The 16141-nt window shown below is 40.1% G+C and overlaps 1 protein-coding gene across 2 annotated transcripts; it reads right to left on the reverse strand.

The window, feature by feature from the left end:
- Positions 1-860: 860 nt before the first annotated feature.
- LOC130071339 (nuclear factor 7, brain-like) lies at positions 861-14668 on the reverse strand. 2 transcript variants are annotated; one of them, XM_056236080.1, is made up of 6 exons: positions 14252-14668; positions 8106-8201; positions 7659-7889; positions 7557-7579; positions 7357-7475; positions 861-1989 (listed from the first exon to the last, which is right to left on the reverse strand). In XM_056236080.1, exons 1-6 carry the CDS (start codon positions 14651-14653, stop codon positions 1496-1498), a joined length of 1365 nt encoding a protein of 454 aa, XP_056092055.1. In that variant the 5' UTR covers positions 14654-14668; the 3' UTR covers positions 861-1495. The 2 variants fall into 2 exon arrangements, with proteins under 2 accessions (XP_056092055.1, XP_056092054.1); XM_056236079.1 differs by lacking the exon at positions 8106-8201 and having other exon boundaries at positions 14252-14666.
- Between the last annotated feature and the right edge of the window lie 1473 nt (positions 14669-16141).

A 16141-nucleotide genomic window follows, 5' to 3' on the forward strand; every position in this document is an offset into this window, starting at 1 on the left:
TTGTTGCATGCACAAATTATGATACACTAATACAAAAGAAAACGTTTGTATTCACAAAAATTTCTCTATTTGTACAAATTGCTACACATTCATTCAATTTTGAATTTTGCACACACAAGTTGAAAGGCATGGATAAAACATTTCTGCAACATGTATCAAGTTCATTGATAATTGTGCTTTCACGTGTTAATCATTTTGAAACTATATTCATCCCATAGTTCTGCTACAACACACACACACACACACACACACACACACACACACACACACACACACACACACACACACACACACACACACACACACACACACACACACACACACACACACACACACACACACACACACACACACACACACACACACACACACACACACACACACACACACACACACACACACACACACACACACACACACACACACACACACACACACACACACACACACACACACACACACACACACACACACACACACACACACACACACACACACACACACACACCAGCTAGTGCACTTTATTTTTTACTAAAAATTACAACAAAGTTTTAAGTTTTTTAGGCCCCAATAAAACACATTTAAAATCTTAATTTAAAAGGAAGAGAGAATTTTATTTATTTTTCACTAATAAAATTTCTATAAAGACATTAATTGTTTATGTATGAATAATTATACAAATACTTCTGTGCTGCAAGCATGTTAGGAGGAAAACTAAAGAAATAAATTATTTAAAAGTCTTAAGATAAAGGTTAAGGTTTTGAGCTGCAAATTACCTTCACATCATTTAAATTGCCCTGTGACATCCATCCTATGACGTGATTGAAGACAGAATGCTAAAGGAACAAGAGAAAAAGCTAATATGACGGTGTTTAATACAGAAAAAGCAATTTCCACAATGAAATACATATACATATTTCATGTACATTAAATTATATTACATTAGGGACGTCTCTACAATTATTAACCCAGAAAAACAAACCAAAACTTTGCTTGACACGCTTGAGTTTTCACAATTCCTAATTAATAATTAACCATTAAACAAATGTCAAGCTCTAAACCAGCGAGAGTCTTAATTTCAGACAGAACCTTTTTCATAATCCACATAAATCATAAACCACTGAAATCGGTTGAGAAATATAAACGTCATCTTCTTATAATGTTTATCATTTATTTTACATCCATGTACTTAATTGAGAAAATGATCATTTAAACTGAAATAAACAATTATTTATTTACAAGAATTAGGCTCAGTTTATAGAAAAAGAATATTATATAATAATGTGAAAATTAGTGACAAACTTCACTGTTGTTTATTGATCTGTTAAAGCAACATGAGAGTGTGTGTGTTGCTGTAGTGCTGGATATCAGTCATGTGATCATCACGGCCCAATCACAGCAGCCATACTGATACTCAGATCAACAGCACTCTTACTCATGAGATATGGAGTAAATATTGGAAACATGATGAAGATCCAGATCTACAGGAGTGACTTTACTGAGTATTGACCGGTAAGATCCTCAGAGAGGAAGAAAAACCACACCAGAAGAATGGAAAGAGTGTGTGAGTTAAGGTGGTTGTGAATGTGTGTAGATGTGTGTTAGTTACAGGATCAGAGAACGACACTGTTCCTCCGTCATAGTCCAGATTCACTCTCACACGATCAAGCTTCTTTCCAACATGAAAACCAGAACCTCCTGTACATCCGTACGACACACACCAGACATCAGTGTTGAAGAAACCGTATCCCTTCCTCTGGACTGATGCTGTAGTTACTCCAAGACTCCAGCATAAACTCTCTTTAACCTCCACATCCCAGCAGTGTGTTCCTGAGTTAAAACCCTCTGAACCCAGAACACACACACACCAGTCAAATCTCTCTGGATTATCAGGAAGAGTTTGATTGTTCTCGCTGAGTCTCACACTGGTCAGATCATCAGACAGGACGAGACGTGGATACGCAGTGTTTGGATCCAGAATCACAGGAGCTGATGAGACACAATCAACAGATATATATAATGATCAACAGTGAACCCAACACAGATTATTATGAATTATGACACTCGTCCTGTTGATCAAACTCATTTTCCTCTGATCACTGTCAGTGCTGTTATTAGTTTCACACTCGTTTTTATCATCAGCGTTTAACGGCATCAACTACAAACATTAAATATGGGATTCAGACATTTGTGTCCATCAAGAGAAACTGATACTTTGGGAAATTTAAATAACAATAAATCAATGAGATCTGTTGAGATTTCTGCTGTAGATGAAGAACTGTAAGTGTGTGTCTGATGTTCAGCAGCTTCTGATCATCTTCATTTGATTGGCTCTTATCCTCCTTATTCTCGGGCGCTACTGTAGGAGTAACAGGTCGTGTTCCCGCATGTTTTAGTTCCCAAACTCTCTAAAATGAGGATTAGCGGACCGCTAGCATAGACTGTTTCACGAGTTCACACTTACAAATCAGTCGGATAGATTAAATTGGCCCGAACGCAGAGTATTCCGGTTTAAAACAGTTTATTCTTACGGTCTGTTGTGTGACTAACTAATTATTCTGAGACTAAGGCTGCGTGTCCACCAAAGCGTTTAGCCAGCCGATTTCCATTATACGAGAGTAGATATTAAAACTTCATGCTGATTTGTACTCGGCTTTCGCCAAGATAAGCAAAACTAAGACGTAGCTTTACAGTAAACTATGCTTCTCCATCCATTTATGCTTCTTTCCATATGGTGGTGTGACTCCCCTTCTGTCCGGCGTTAACGGCTGCAGTGTACTTGGCGCGTAAGGCTGCAACTGCAGTGTGGTCTCCCTAGTGGACCAGCACGACAACCGTCTGGATTGAGCCGAGTAGGGGACATCTCTAGGGTCTTCAAGTGGGCACCTTCCGTCCTCAGTGTTTCGTCGACTAGCCCACGACACCTCAAGAGGGCTCGACAGTGACTCTGGCGTCCCAGAGTCACCCCCCTCCGTCCCCCACTCAACTCAGCCCAGCTTACTGACCTCTACATCCCTCCTGCTGCTGAGACCTAACCACAATCTCACAATCTCTCCGCAACCCAACCATACGCGCCAACCCGTTTGACTAAGGCTGTCGAGCCCCACTGGTGCGTTAATATGCAGTTTCAGTGGCAACAGTTCCGTATGGCATACCACCTACCGCAAAACACAATATCTGCCCAACTACCCATCATTCACGCAATATCCACAGGAACGTAAACCAACAGACTCTTCAAGTTTTCAAGAATTCTACGAAACCGTAGCGTGGCGGCCTGTACACAGCCAGCTAGAATCTTTCCGTCTCAACCACAGCCAGTTGCTGCTCCTTTCCGCTGCTTCAGATAAGTTCTTTACTGTGCGACGCAACTCTTGGCCGCTGAATCCAACGTCTCTGAGGAACCGGGTTGTAGAGTGTGCCACAAAACCTCGACAACCCACTTCCACTGGGTAAACCTGGACTCTCCATCCTCACTGTTCTGCTTCAGTGGCCAGATGAGCATACCGCAGTTTCTTCCTCTCATTTGCCTCATCTACCGCATCCTCCCATGGCACTGTTAACTCTATCAGTTGAACAATGCGTGCTGATCCAGACCAGAAAACAATATCTGGTCGTAGGTTAGTGGTGGCAATCTCAGGTGGAAAAATAAGCCGTTGATCAAGATCAGCCAGCATCTTCCAGTCCCTAGCAGCTTCCAGTTGTCCTGGGCGAGAATTGGTGTTAACACCTTTTCTTGGTGGTTGCTCGCCTGGGCGGAGGAATATTATCTTCTGCGTGTAATGTTTTGCTAGAACAGGCGGCAACTTATTGGTCATACTACGCTTGCCTTCCAATGCTAAAGCCAAACATCGCAGTACTTGGTCATGGCGCCAAGTAAACGGACCTTGGCTAAGAGCGACCTTACATCCTGCCAAAATGTGCCTTAATGTGGCAGGTGATGAACACAAAGGACAAGAGGGATCCTCACCTACCCAGAGATTTAGGTTCTGCGGTGATGGGAGAACATCATATGTTGACCTAATAAGGAAACTGATCCTACTCTCTTCCATTGACCAAAGGTCTTGCCAGCCCATCTTGCGTTGTTCCACACTCTCCCATCTCATCCACTCTCCCTGCTTGGCCTGGGAAATGGCCTTTATACACCTCATCCTCTCCTCCTGCTTTCGCACCTCGTTGACTACCAGCTTCCTCCTTTGAGCTGGGCCTGCCTTGTGCCATTTAGGAGGAGCTAAACTGAGCCCAAAACCCCCTCTTCCATGCTGTACCTGTCCCACGATATCCACAATTTGATGGGCAGCCTTTGCCTCAGATTTCTTTGCTGACCACTTTCTACCAGTTTTTAACACAGGGGCTGCCTCCCTTACACATTTGTCGCGTGACTCTACTAAGGTCATTTCCAGTCTGACCTTGGCACACTTAAACTCCTCAGTTAAAGCAGAGACTGGCAGCTGCCAATATTCCTTTACTATAAAGTCCCACTCTGCTGAGGCAGCGTGGAACTCCCAACCATTTCCTGATGTATGAACTTATCAACGCTTCCAGCTTATCCACTGTTGTCAAAGAAACGTCATACACGGTCAGTGGCCACAGCAACCTCGGCAGTAGACCAAACTGAAAGCACCAGAGTTTTAGTTTGCCAGGTAGAGCACAGCTGTTTATGCTCTTCAACCCTTCCACTGCTTATCGTCTAACTTCTCCCACCCGAACTGTGTCCTTTAGATCCCCATCGTACCATCTCCCAAGACTCTTCACTGGCTTCTCAGAAACTGTTGGTATTGCCTCACCATTAATGAAGAAAGTTAAAGGAAAGGTAGTAGATAAAACAATCGAGATGCTCCTTGATTTAGAGGGCTTAAATTGCATTCGTGCCCATTCAATATTATCTGTTAACTTCTCCAATAACCGATTAGTGCAGGCTACTGTTGTAGTCATGGTTGTCATGTCATCCATGTATGCTCTGATTGGTGGTAGTCGCATCCCAGAAGCCAAACGCTCTCCTCCTACTACCCATCTTGATGCCCTAATGATTACGTCCATTGCCATGGTAAAAGCCAGTGGAGAAATGGTGCATCCTGCCATTATTCCAACCTCTAGGCATTGCCATGCAGTGCTGAATTTTGGAGTTGAGAAACTAAATTGCAAATCTCCAAAATAGGGTTTCACTAAATTTGTTACTGACATTGGTACTCTGAAAAAATCAAAAGCTGCCCAAAGAAGCTAATGTCGCACTGAACCATATGCATTAGCCAAATCCAGGAATGTCACATGGAGCTCCTTCCTCTCCTTTTTAGCTGACTGAATTCGTTGCCAGATAACATTGATGTGTTCTAAGCATCCTGAGAACCCTGGAATGCCCGCTTTTTGAACTGAGGTGTCAATGAAGCCATTCTTTAACAGGTAGGTGGACAATCTCTGGGCAATAATGCTGAAGAAAATCTTACCCTCAACGTTTAATAGTGAAATAGGACGAAACTGACTGATGCTTGTAGCATCTTTTTCTTTAGGTATAAAGACTCCACCTGCTCTGCACCATGATTTTCCATGGTACAACCTGTTTTTCCCATGCCACTTTTATCAATTTCCACAGAATTCTCAGAACTCCTGAAGCACTCTTGTACACTCTGTACGGAACTCAAGGCCCTGGAGATGATGAAGCCCTTGCCTTTCTCACAGCCTGCTCTACCTCTTTCCACTTAGGTGCACAGACCTCCATTTGGTATTCTGGTGGGTTGATAGGTGGTATGTCTGATGGAATTGACATAGGCTCGTGCCTTTTTGCATCTGTATGCGTGTCCTCCAAATATCTCTCTAGCTCAATCCTAGATGTTTTTAAAGTGCCATTCTTCTCACTGGTGAATAACTTCTTTACCAATTTGAATAGGTCTTTATAGAAATTAGCCCTCGCACGTTCCTTCTTTTTGTAGCGTTTCCGTAGGCGCTCAGCTCTGCGTAATGTTGCCAGCTTATCTTTTATGGCCCTTTGTAAGAGATTGAGTCCCTCCTTCTGACTTTGTTCTGCTCTTTTCCATTGCTTCCTCAGCTGTCTCCTTTCTCTAACTAACCCTTCAATTTTCTGCTGTCGTCTAGACATTCCAGGAGTAGTTTGTACTTTTTCCTTCCTTTTTTCCACACCAAACCTCTCACTTCCATATGCGTAAATGATGTCCCCAAATTTATCCAGCTTCTTTTCAACTGTACCAGTTAATCTTTCCAATGCAAAGCATAGATCTGTGTTTACCGTGTCCCATGCAGTTTTCTCACAAGCTCTTGGCCATCTAACTCCAGGCCTATGCCCATTGAGGTTCTTTTCTCTCTTATGCTGGTTAGCCTGACCGGGTTCACAAGTATGAATATGTTCATCACTAACTGTGCAAGCCCTCCTTTCGTCAATGACAGGGGTGCTGATATCCTGCGAGCTGTGGTTTGCTTCCTGTCGCTGGATTTCATTCGACTGACTTGACTGACTTCGTAAGAAGTACTGATCAATGCGAGGCCCTTGTCCCTTCTCCCTCAAGCATTTCATTTTCCCTTGATGAACCGTCAAACCCCTGACCGTTGTCGCCTTGCTCCAGCCACAGACACAAACTTGGAGTTCAATGACTTTACTAATAGTCTAATACACTAGGCGCTCTGCTGAAAGCTGTGGCGCTTGAGAGCGTTTCGGCAGCGCAGCATTTTTCAGTGGAGACGCTTTGCTTGTTATGATACGTAACATCCGCGAAAGTGTTACTAGTATCTCATTTCACACATATTTTGTTTTGTTTTGATGAGCGCTGCGTTTTACCCAAAGTTGAACATTCTTCAACTCTCGGCAACTAGTAAAAAACGCTCAGCGCATCATTACGCTCATGGTGTTTTAAAAATGCTCCACTCCCGTTGAAAACAATTGGAAAAATACGCCAGCCGCATGAAAACACACGGGTAAATGTTCTAATTGTTACTCCTCCTAACAACCTCCAAACTCGGCTCAGACCTTCAGACGGTTCTGACTCCGGCTTTATCTTTCATAACTGATCAGACTTACAGTTTTCCTAAAAACGATCAAAACTCATAATCTCTGATTATGTCTAATTATAAATAATCTCATTGACTGTCTTTGACAGAATCTTCAAATCTTTGTCAGAATCTGACAAAAAAAAATCATCATCTATCTGCCTATCTATCTATCTATCTATCTATCTATCTATCTATCTATCTATCTATCTATCTATCTATCTACCTATCTATCTATCTATCTATCTCTCTATATCTATCTATCTATCTATCTATCTATCTGTCAGTTTGTGTATCATTTAGAGCCTTTATCTCTCCACCCATCCATCATGTCCAGCTCAGATCTCCTGCCGTCAGACTCACTGTTTTGGACGATGTCCTGCATCTTCTTCCAGACTCTGAACGGCAGGTTGCCCAAGTATCGCGGCACATGAATCAAAGCTCCAGAAGCCATCTGTGGATCCGGCCGTGAGCTCTGGACTCTGGAAGAACATTCAGGAGTCAGAACTGCAGTGGCTTTGGATCAGAACCAGAGAGACCAGAGACAGGAGCAGATCACTCACCTTTCCATTGAGACTGGAAACTCCTGCAGAACAAACACACCATTATCATCAAGAACTCAATCAATCAACCAATGATCATCAAGCAATGAGCTGAGATCAGACCTTCAGAAAGCAGACGTCATTGGCTTCCATCATCTCCTCCATGTCTTTGAGTGTGTGTGAAAGAGCTGAGATGTGTGCGTTCATCTCCTCCAGCTTCTCCTTCATCATCTGCTTCTTCTGCTCCTCTTCCTCCCTCAGTGCAGTGACTGTAGCTTCTTCTTCATCTCTGAGAAACTGATGAAGCTTCTCAAACTGCTGTTTAATCTGACGCTCTGTGTGCTCAGCTTGAGCCTGAAATCACATCACATTCACTTCAATCATCTCAATCGACACACATCAACACTTCACATCATTCATATCAGAGATAAACTCGGATACCCGACATATAACGGATCCAGAAGCAGATTGATGCTCGTCATTTACAGAAATAATCAACTGGAATCCATTATATCAAATCATAACGGTTTACAGTGATACTATACCTAACTCTTGATTCTGTTTCCTCACCTTGATGTGTTTAACTGTTTTCTCAAACTCTCCTTTCATTTTTTCATTGCGTTTAAGTTTCTCTTGTAAAGACTTCAGTGCTGGATTGAACTCCTCCTAGAATTGGACAAAAAACATAAAACACAAGATTACAGTGAAGAGAAGCAGAGAAGACAATACAGTGATATGATTATATAATACAGTGAAAAAGTATGTGCCCTGATCCTGATTTCTTACATTTTTATGCATATCTCACATTAAATTGATTCAGAAATAATCAAAAATAAACCTGTGGTAAAACATTGATTCTTGGGTTATCTTTGGATAATAAGGTGTGTGTGTGTGTGTGTATGTTTCTGTGTGTCTGTGAGTATGGGCCCTATTTTAAGTATCTAAGCACATGGTCTAAAGCGAGTCCACTTTTGCTAGTTTAAAAACAGGAAAAATGGTCGGTGCTCCCGGCGCATGATCTAAAAGGGTCGTCCCTATTCTCTTAATGAGTAATGGGTGTGTTTTGGGCATAACGTGCAATAAACCAATCAGAGTCTCATTAGACCAGGTTTCTCTACTGTCGGGCCAAAAGCGTGCGTGTCAGGGCTAGTCGCGTTTCCACTGTCACTTCCGGGGCTTGACCGGGCCTCGTCAGGGCTTCTTCGGGGCCAAGGGCCAGGGTTTTCTGGCCCGCCGAATACCTTGGTCCAAAGCGGGCCAAATCGGGCTAGAGGAAGGGGTATCGGGCTATTTTGTCCCGTTGCATTTATGGACTCTCTATCTATGGGCTTCTCCCTTGACTTTATGCCTCCATGTCCACCCGATTGCCTCATAGACAGTAAAAGATTGCCTACGAGTAGTGATGTAGTACTCGAGTCCGGTCTCGGAGCCGGTTTCTGCTTTCTCTGACTCGTCTCGGACTTGTTCCTTCAAAGACTCGGTCTTGACTCGGTCTCGGATTTTTTATGTTCATATAAAAAAAACACACAATGGTCATCGGAAGCAAAAGAAATGTGGGTGGGTCATCCTCCAGATTTTTTTTTTACTGGAGTAGATTAGGGGTGTTCCCGAAGCCAAATACCTTATCTAAAATATGCAATAGGCTAATGAGTGAAGTGAATGAGTGAGTAAAAATGAAACGAGCGCAAATCCGTCTATGCGTGCATCTCTCAGAAACCACAGCTTGGCAAGAGTAAGATCAACTCAAATAGGATATTGTATATTATTGTATGTATATTTAAATGATTTAAGATTTGTTCAATATGCAGGCTACTCGAATGAATTGAATAAGCACAGCACGATCACAAATCAAACAGCGTGTTAATTGCCGTCTCAGCAACCAGTTCTATAAATAGCCTATAATCAACTAAGATTCATATACATTAATTACTACATGATGTGTCTATTTAAAGGTTTTAAACTTCGTATGGTGTCCCATAGGAACCTGAGACTCGCGCTTAGGACATGACAGTTCTCCGTTACGGACGTGACCGCTCTGGGAAAGCGGCACTAAAGACTGCGTTAAAACTTTCACAGAGACCTCAAACAGAAAGCACAAACCCTTTGTTTAAAGTGAATTTCGTTTTGTATTAATTTTATCTTAATTTTAATCAATGTTTCATCAACCAATTGCCTGGATTTAATAAATAAGATGTAAATATAGCAGACAATAATCACGACACGGAGGCGCCGGCGCATGAACTGGAGCTCGTCTCATAAATGAACCGAAACTCAGAGTAGCCTATAAGTATAAGGTAGCCTACTTGCCTCACAGACCTGAAAGAAAAAAAAAAAGAAAAAAATTATATATATATATATATATATATATATATATATATATATATAGAAAGCTTTTAAACAGAACAATTCAAAACGAAAGAAAACAGACTGCTCTCTGCTTATGTAATGCCAGGGTTCCTGCACACTTTTGAAAGTCAAATTTAAGGCTTTTTAAGACCTTTTTAAGACCTGAAGAAATCAAAATTAATACCGTGCATTAGGGCTGTGCAGTATTGACAAAAATATATATTGATATTTTCAACGTTTTGTTGATAATAATTAGATGATATTTTACTGATTGTGTTTTTGTGCTGGTGCCATGGCTGGTTTAGGTCTGTTGTTGACAGCTGACTCACGAAGATATTCATATTTTTCATATTCTATGCAGTGGTCAGTTCACAGCAGTGACAGAAATTAATATATTAATTAAGGGGCAATATTTGCCACCTTAAATTGATTTTTTCAGGGGCATTTTCACCTATATATGGACATTTTTTCTAAACTTATTTAGAGTTATGCATCACCTTTAATGTCAAATACTATCATTCAAATTAAATTATACAGTAATTATAGAATAATACTTAATTATATAATAATCATACAGTACCACTGTTACCAGTCAAATTAGATCATTCAATCAAAATCCATCTTTGCAGTGCAGAGGTGACAGAAGCGGCATCAGAAGTGGCATTAATTTATTTACACTCCATTTACAACTGCATAAATAAAGCTATGAGATATATATTTTTAAATCAATATTCAATATTTAAATATGAAATGATTTCTAATTTTAACATTTTATCTAAAGGGTACTTTAAATATGAAACCGCAGCGGCAAATCACTGTTGTGAGTAAGTGAGTTGAGGGAGTCATTCATTCAACCGATTCGTTCAAACGGCTGATTCATTCGGGAAAGAAGCGAGTGATTCGTTCAAAACGCGGATTTCAATCAAGAAATCATCGCTGTCGGTTGCATTGAGACTCTGCTACGGTTTCATTTTAAAATGATAGTCGGCGAAATAAAGGGAAAACAAACAATATTGACAATATTGTGTCTAAAAAGTAACTCAATGTTAACTTATTGTCAATTTTACTGTTGTACAACATAAATATCACACTTGGAATCGTGCACGGGAAAACGGCACTCTTTCTGATGTGATATTCTAATATAAGAACATAATATGATATAAATATAAGACAAAAACTAATTTGGGGACATAACAGTTACACTGCACACATCACGCAGTGAAAGCACGAGACAAATGCGATGTCAGCTCGCAGTGCCTCGTACATCGTTAAAACAATGATTACAATATCATAATAGACAATACACATCGCACACCATACGCACATAAAGAATGAACTTACAACTGAACTGACATTTACGACCTTTCTTCTCCTTCTCTCCTCTCGCGTGCAGGAGACAGTTATGCTGCCGCGACTCGCGAGTGACGCGAAATGTCACGTGAACTAGCAAATCCACAAAGATAGAATAATAAATAAATACAAATACGTACGCTAATTAGATAGTTTTAATTTGGAAAGCTTTTAGATATGTCTAAGTCAAAGTGTCATCTAAAATTTAAGACCTTTCATAAGTAAAAATAAGACTTTATAAGACTTTTTATGGCCTTAAATTTTAAAAATCTAATTTAAGACTTTTTAAGACTTTTTAAGGATCCGCGGGAACCCTGAATGCGTATGAAATGTGCATTTCTCTCTGGCGCGTTCACTACTGCAAAGATCGCAGTCAGCATCGTCAACTTCATCTTTGCAGCCGACACACACAAAACACTTGTTTATTCATAAACAATTAAAATGTCTCCTTGCTATATTTGACATATTCATAATCATTACTTTTGCCGGTTCTTTGTGACAGCTTTAAGTGCTTTATTGGCAGCGCCACCCTTACATGTTACATGAACGTGTCACACCGCGTCACCACACCCCCAAAAGAATCTAGGTTTGTATCGAATTGTGCGTCAAATCGTGATACGAACCGAATCGTGGGTTTGGTGTATCATTACACAGCCCTATCAAATATAGTAACGCATTTTTTGGCGGTAACGGTACCGGCGTTATTAAGATGGGAATAGTAATCAATTAGATCACTGCAAGTGACTGAAAAGTGAGCAGACATATGCGCTGAATTAGAGACAGTAAAGGTGAGTGGGTCCAATATCATTGGTCTTAAAAAGTTGGTGGGTCTTGTCCCACCCATATACAATGGTTCCGACGCCCATAAAAAACAATGTTGATGGGCATTATTTGAAAATGACATCCCATGAGGCAATGCAAAGGCCTAACAGTTGATTATTAACTGGGGTGATATTAAATCAAGAATATCAAAACTGACATGTCGAGACAAAATCTCGACTCAGACTTGCTTCCTCAAAGACTCAGTCTTGACTCGGACTCGACTGTATTTGAAAAACAACGGACTCGGTCTCGACTCGGACTCGGCCCTTCAAAGACTCGATCTTGACTCGGACTCGGCATAGGCGGTCTCGTCCCCATCACTACCTACGAGCTTCTCCTCCTGTGATACGGTAATTCAGTGTTAATTTTGTCAGCAAATTTTGATTTAGTTTTAGTCTTAGTCTTTTGACTAAAATGGCATTTAGTTTTAGTCATATTTTAGTCATCTGAATTGTTTTAGTTTTAGTCTAGTTTTAGTCGACGAAATACAATAACATTTTAGTCGACTAAATCTACAGTAGATTTAGTCGACTAAAATATAATGGGTTTAGTTCAATTGTAATGCGTTAATTTAGAATTTCTCTAAAATTTCCAAACCCATTTACTCCCGGAGAAAACATCTATTAACCTATTAATATGAATGATTTTTAAGTTTGAACATGCAATACAGATACAGATTTAACTGCTGTTACTTAAAAAATATCTTAAAATTAAATAAAACCACTTTTCCTAAAGTACAACACAGTCTTCTTTACAATGAATGATATATGCATTCCTTATAACTACTTGCATACATCATTCTTTATTCTTTCAAGCAGACATATTTATTTGTATGAATTCAATATAATTAATCCTTATTAAAGCTATTAACAAACAGTGAATGCTTTTCTCTTTTTCTTTTGTTGCTTGATCAAAATTAAGGACACGGACCGCATTATGTTTATTGCCACTGTCACTTTAAGACGTCGGATCATGTCCAATGACATGCGGATACAATTGCACTGATGCACATCCGATACACTCACAGTTTAAGACATAACCAGCATAGTTTACATGAATACTCTCTAAAAAGGACATTTAGACAGACTGTTGTGTGTATTTGTCCATTCAGACACGAAATAGAGCTCAATTCAGTAGCCTAAGATCGCGCGCTGTAGGTGTATTGTGCATGACTGCACGCTTCGGGTTAGGTGTGTGCGCACAGAAAACCGCACCGAATAGAACTCTTTTTTGCATCGTCACTCTTATTCAGATCTATATGTCTGCTCTACTCATTCTCCCAGACGTTCACATTTTTTAACGTTTTATGACCGCGGGGTAGATCAGTAGCCTACAAATGTGCGCATCTATCACACACGCTCAGGACATCAGTTCTGACGGATCGCTTCCCAAATCCTCACTATCTAACATTTTCGTCTAGTTTTTATTCGTTGACGAAAATGTCAATAGATTTTCGTCATAGTCTTTGTCATTCAAAACTAGGTTTTATTTAGTTATCGTCTCGTTTTCGTCTGTGAAAAAATGTCGTTGACGAATAATTTTCGTCGTTATTTTCGTCAACGAAATTAACACTGTAATTTCTCTACTGTGCGACAGAGTCCCGTGGTTATGACGCACGCAATCGTTAGCCTATTTTTACAAAAACGGCTTCTACGGGGCCTTAACATAAGATACAAAGTAATGGAGCCCCTTCCCCACACCCACCCCCCCTCCTCCTCCTCCTAAAATATCAATAAAATATGTGTATTATAAATATTATAATGATATATACTTAATATAGTTGTGCAAGTAAGTAAAAAAATAAAAATGCAAACGTTTTAAACATTTTGAGTCCCCCATCCCTTGCCCCACAGTGCTTTGGTCCACTGCCTGCTCCCCTTTTACCTCACCACCGACACACACACAGTACGGAGGGAGAGAACAACGTTTTTCAGTAGTTGTGGAACTCCTGTAAGTCAATGCTATTTTATTCACTTTATCGCAAAACTGCGTTGGGCAAAACTAGCAAAACACACTTGATCGCGCCTAGCGCTGCATTGCTCCGGGTGTGTGATGGGGCCCTGTGTGTGCGGGTGTCTGTGTGAGTGAGTGAGTGTGTGTGTGTGTGTGTGTGTGTGTGTGTGTGTGTGTGAGTGTGTGTGTGTGCTACTCTCTTCATATCACTTTCAGTTTACATGTAAAACAAGAGATATACTTACCTTATATGATGAAACCACTTCACTGATGGGTCTGAATTTATGATTGTCGTGTTGTTGTGAAGTAATACACACTAAACACACAGACTGTTTGTCCTCCAGACAGAAGAGTTTGAGTTTCTCACTGTGTAAACTGCAGATCTCCTCAGATCCTGATGAACACGTCTCATTTCTCTCCGTCTGGATTGACTCGCACAAGTTTTTTAACGCCAGATTATATGGAGGTTCTTCTTTTGAGGATCTTCTCCTGCAGACAGGACACTCCTGAGTTTTCTTGGTTCTCCAGAACTGTTGAAGACACTCTTTACAGACACTGTGACTACATGATAAAAGAACAGGAGCCTTGAAGATGTCACAGCACACGGGACAAGAAAGCTCTTCTGCAGAAACATTTAGTGAAGCCATTTTCACCGTTTGAGCTCCAACATATACGTTAATTTCACTTTCTGAACAACGGGTTTAAAAACGAATCTCCTTGAGAATCACAACGATCTGCTCTCTGTTCAGGAACAAATGTCTCAAAAATCCTTCTTGATCTCCACTGATCGCTGCTTCTTTATTGCCTTTGTCGAGAGAGAAGAGAGTCAGCATGACAGAAAAGAGAAATAACTCAGTCTCTTCCTGGTAAGTGTTCTTCTTTTTCTTCTTCTTTGGGGTTTTATGGCGGTTGGCATCCAAAGTGTTGCATTACCGCCACCTACTGAATTAAATAGTTTTCCCAGTGCAGTATATTTCCAGTGACCACCCTAAAAGTTCACTGCCCGTTCTATATGTCATACTCAATGGTCTGAGATGATATAAATTATTTCCTCAGCGTATTATCTAGTTCTTCTCCTGATATGTCCATAATGTCCAAGAATCTTCTCGCCGCATCCAACACCATCTTGATCCTCTCTAATTTCCCTTTATTTTCCACAGCACAATTGACCACCATAGCAATAAATCCTAGAAATCGCTTCTTGTCCATACCAATAATGTTATTCTGATCATCTCCCTTCTTTTCCGGCTCCTGTTCTCCTGGTAAGTGTTGTAAGAGGGAGGAGTTTATGATCACCTTTGGTCCAAACAACATCAGGATTTCTTCAGGTTAAATTTTAACTTCCATTTTCCAAAACTTCCATTAAAACTTTCTCAGGTATAATGCTATAAATTAAAACCTTGAATCAAGCACTAAAGAACAATGAAAAACACAAATATTGTCAAAAAAGACACTTTATTTGATTGTGTTTGATTTATTGCTCTTTATTTTTACATAGATTATTTGTTCAAGTATCCAATAAATGATCTGAGTTTTGAACTTATTTCAGGATAACCCCTTGAGATGTATCATCTCATTTTCAAGGGGGTCCTGCAGCGTACATATATAGACACAAAGGTTAACCACACAGTACATACAAAAACATAAACACAATACAAACACAGACATTTATACAAAACAGTAACTCGCTCGCTCACCTGCCCTTAGCCCCACAATTAACATAGCACACATATTAAAGTACCGTATATTGACAAATAATAATAATTATTATTATTATTATTATCACGTCACATCTCACATAGAAATGTCCAAAGAAAATCAAGATAAAGAAAATAACACACACAAAAAATCATAATTGTATACATACTATATGTTTTCTACATAAATCATTTATATGTCATACCATTAGTTTCCCTAATTACAAGAACATGTAGTTTTAATAAAAGAAAAAAGTGACGATTTGAATAAACCAAACGTGGAAATAGACCTCAAGAAAAGAGGAAGGTTATTCCAGTCTTGAGGGGCCTTATATTGAAATGCTCTCCTACCAGCTACAGAAAACAACATTGGTATCGTAAAAAAAGTTGGACATTGGAGGTGTCTAAGTGAGTATGTTGAGCAATAAGGTATTAAGT

The sequence above is a fragment of the Rhinichthys klamathensis genome, unplaced genomic scaffold (assembly GCF_029890125.1).
Source record: "Rhinichthys klamathensis goyatoka isolate OS25496 unplaced genomic scaffold, OSU_Roscu_1.1 h1tg000437l_1, whole genome shotgun sequence".
In the NCBI taxonomy this organism is placed as follows: domain Eukaryota; kingdom Metazoa; phylum Chordata; class Actinopteri; order Cypriniformes; family Leuciscidae; genus Rhinichthys; species Rhinichthys klamathensis.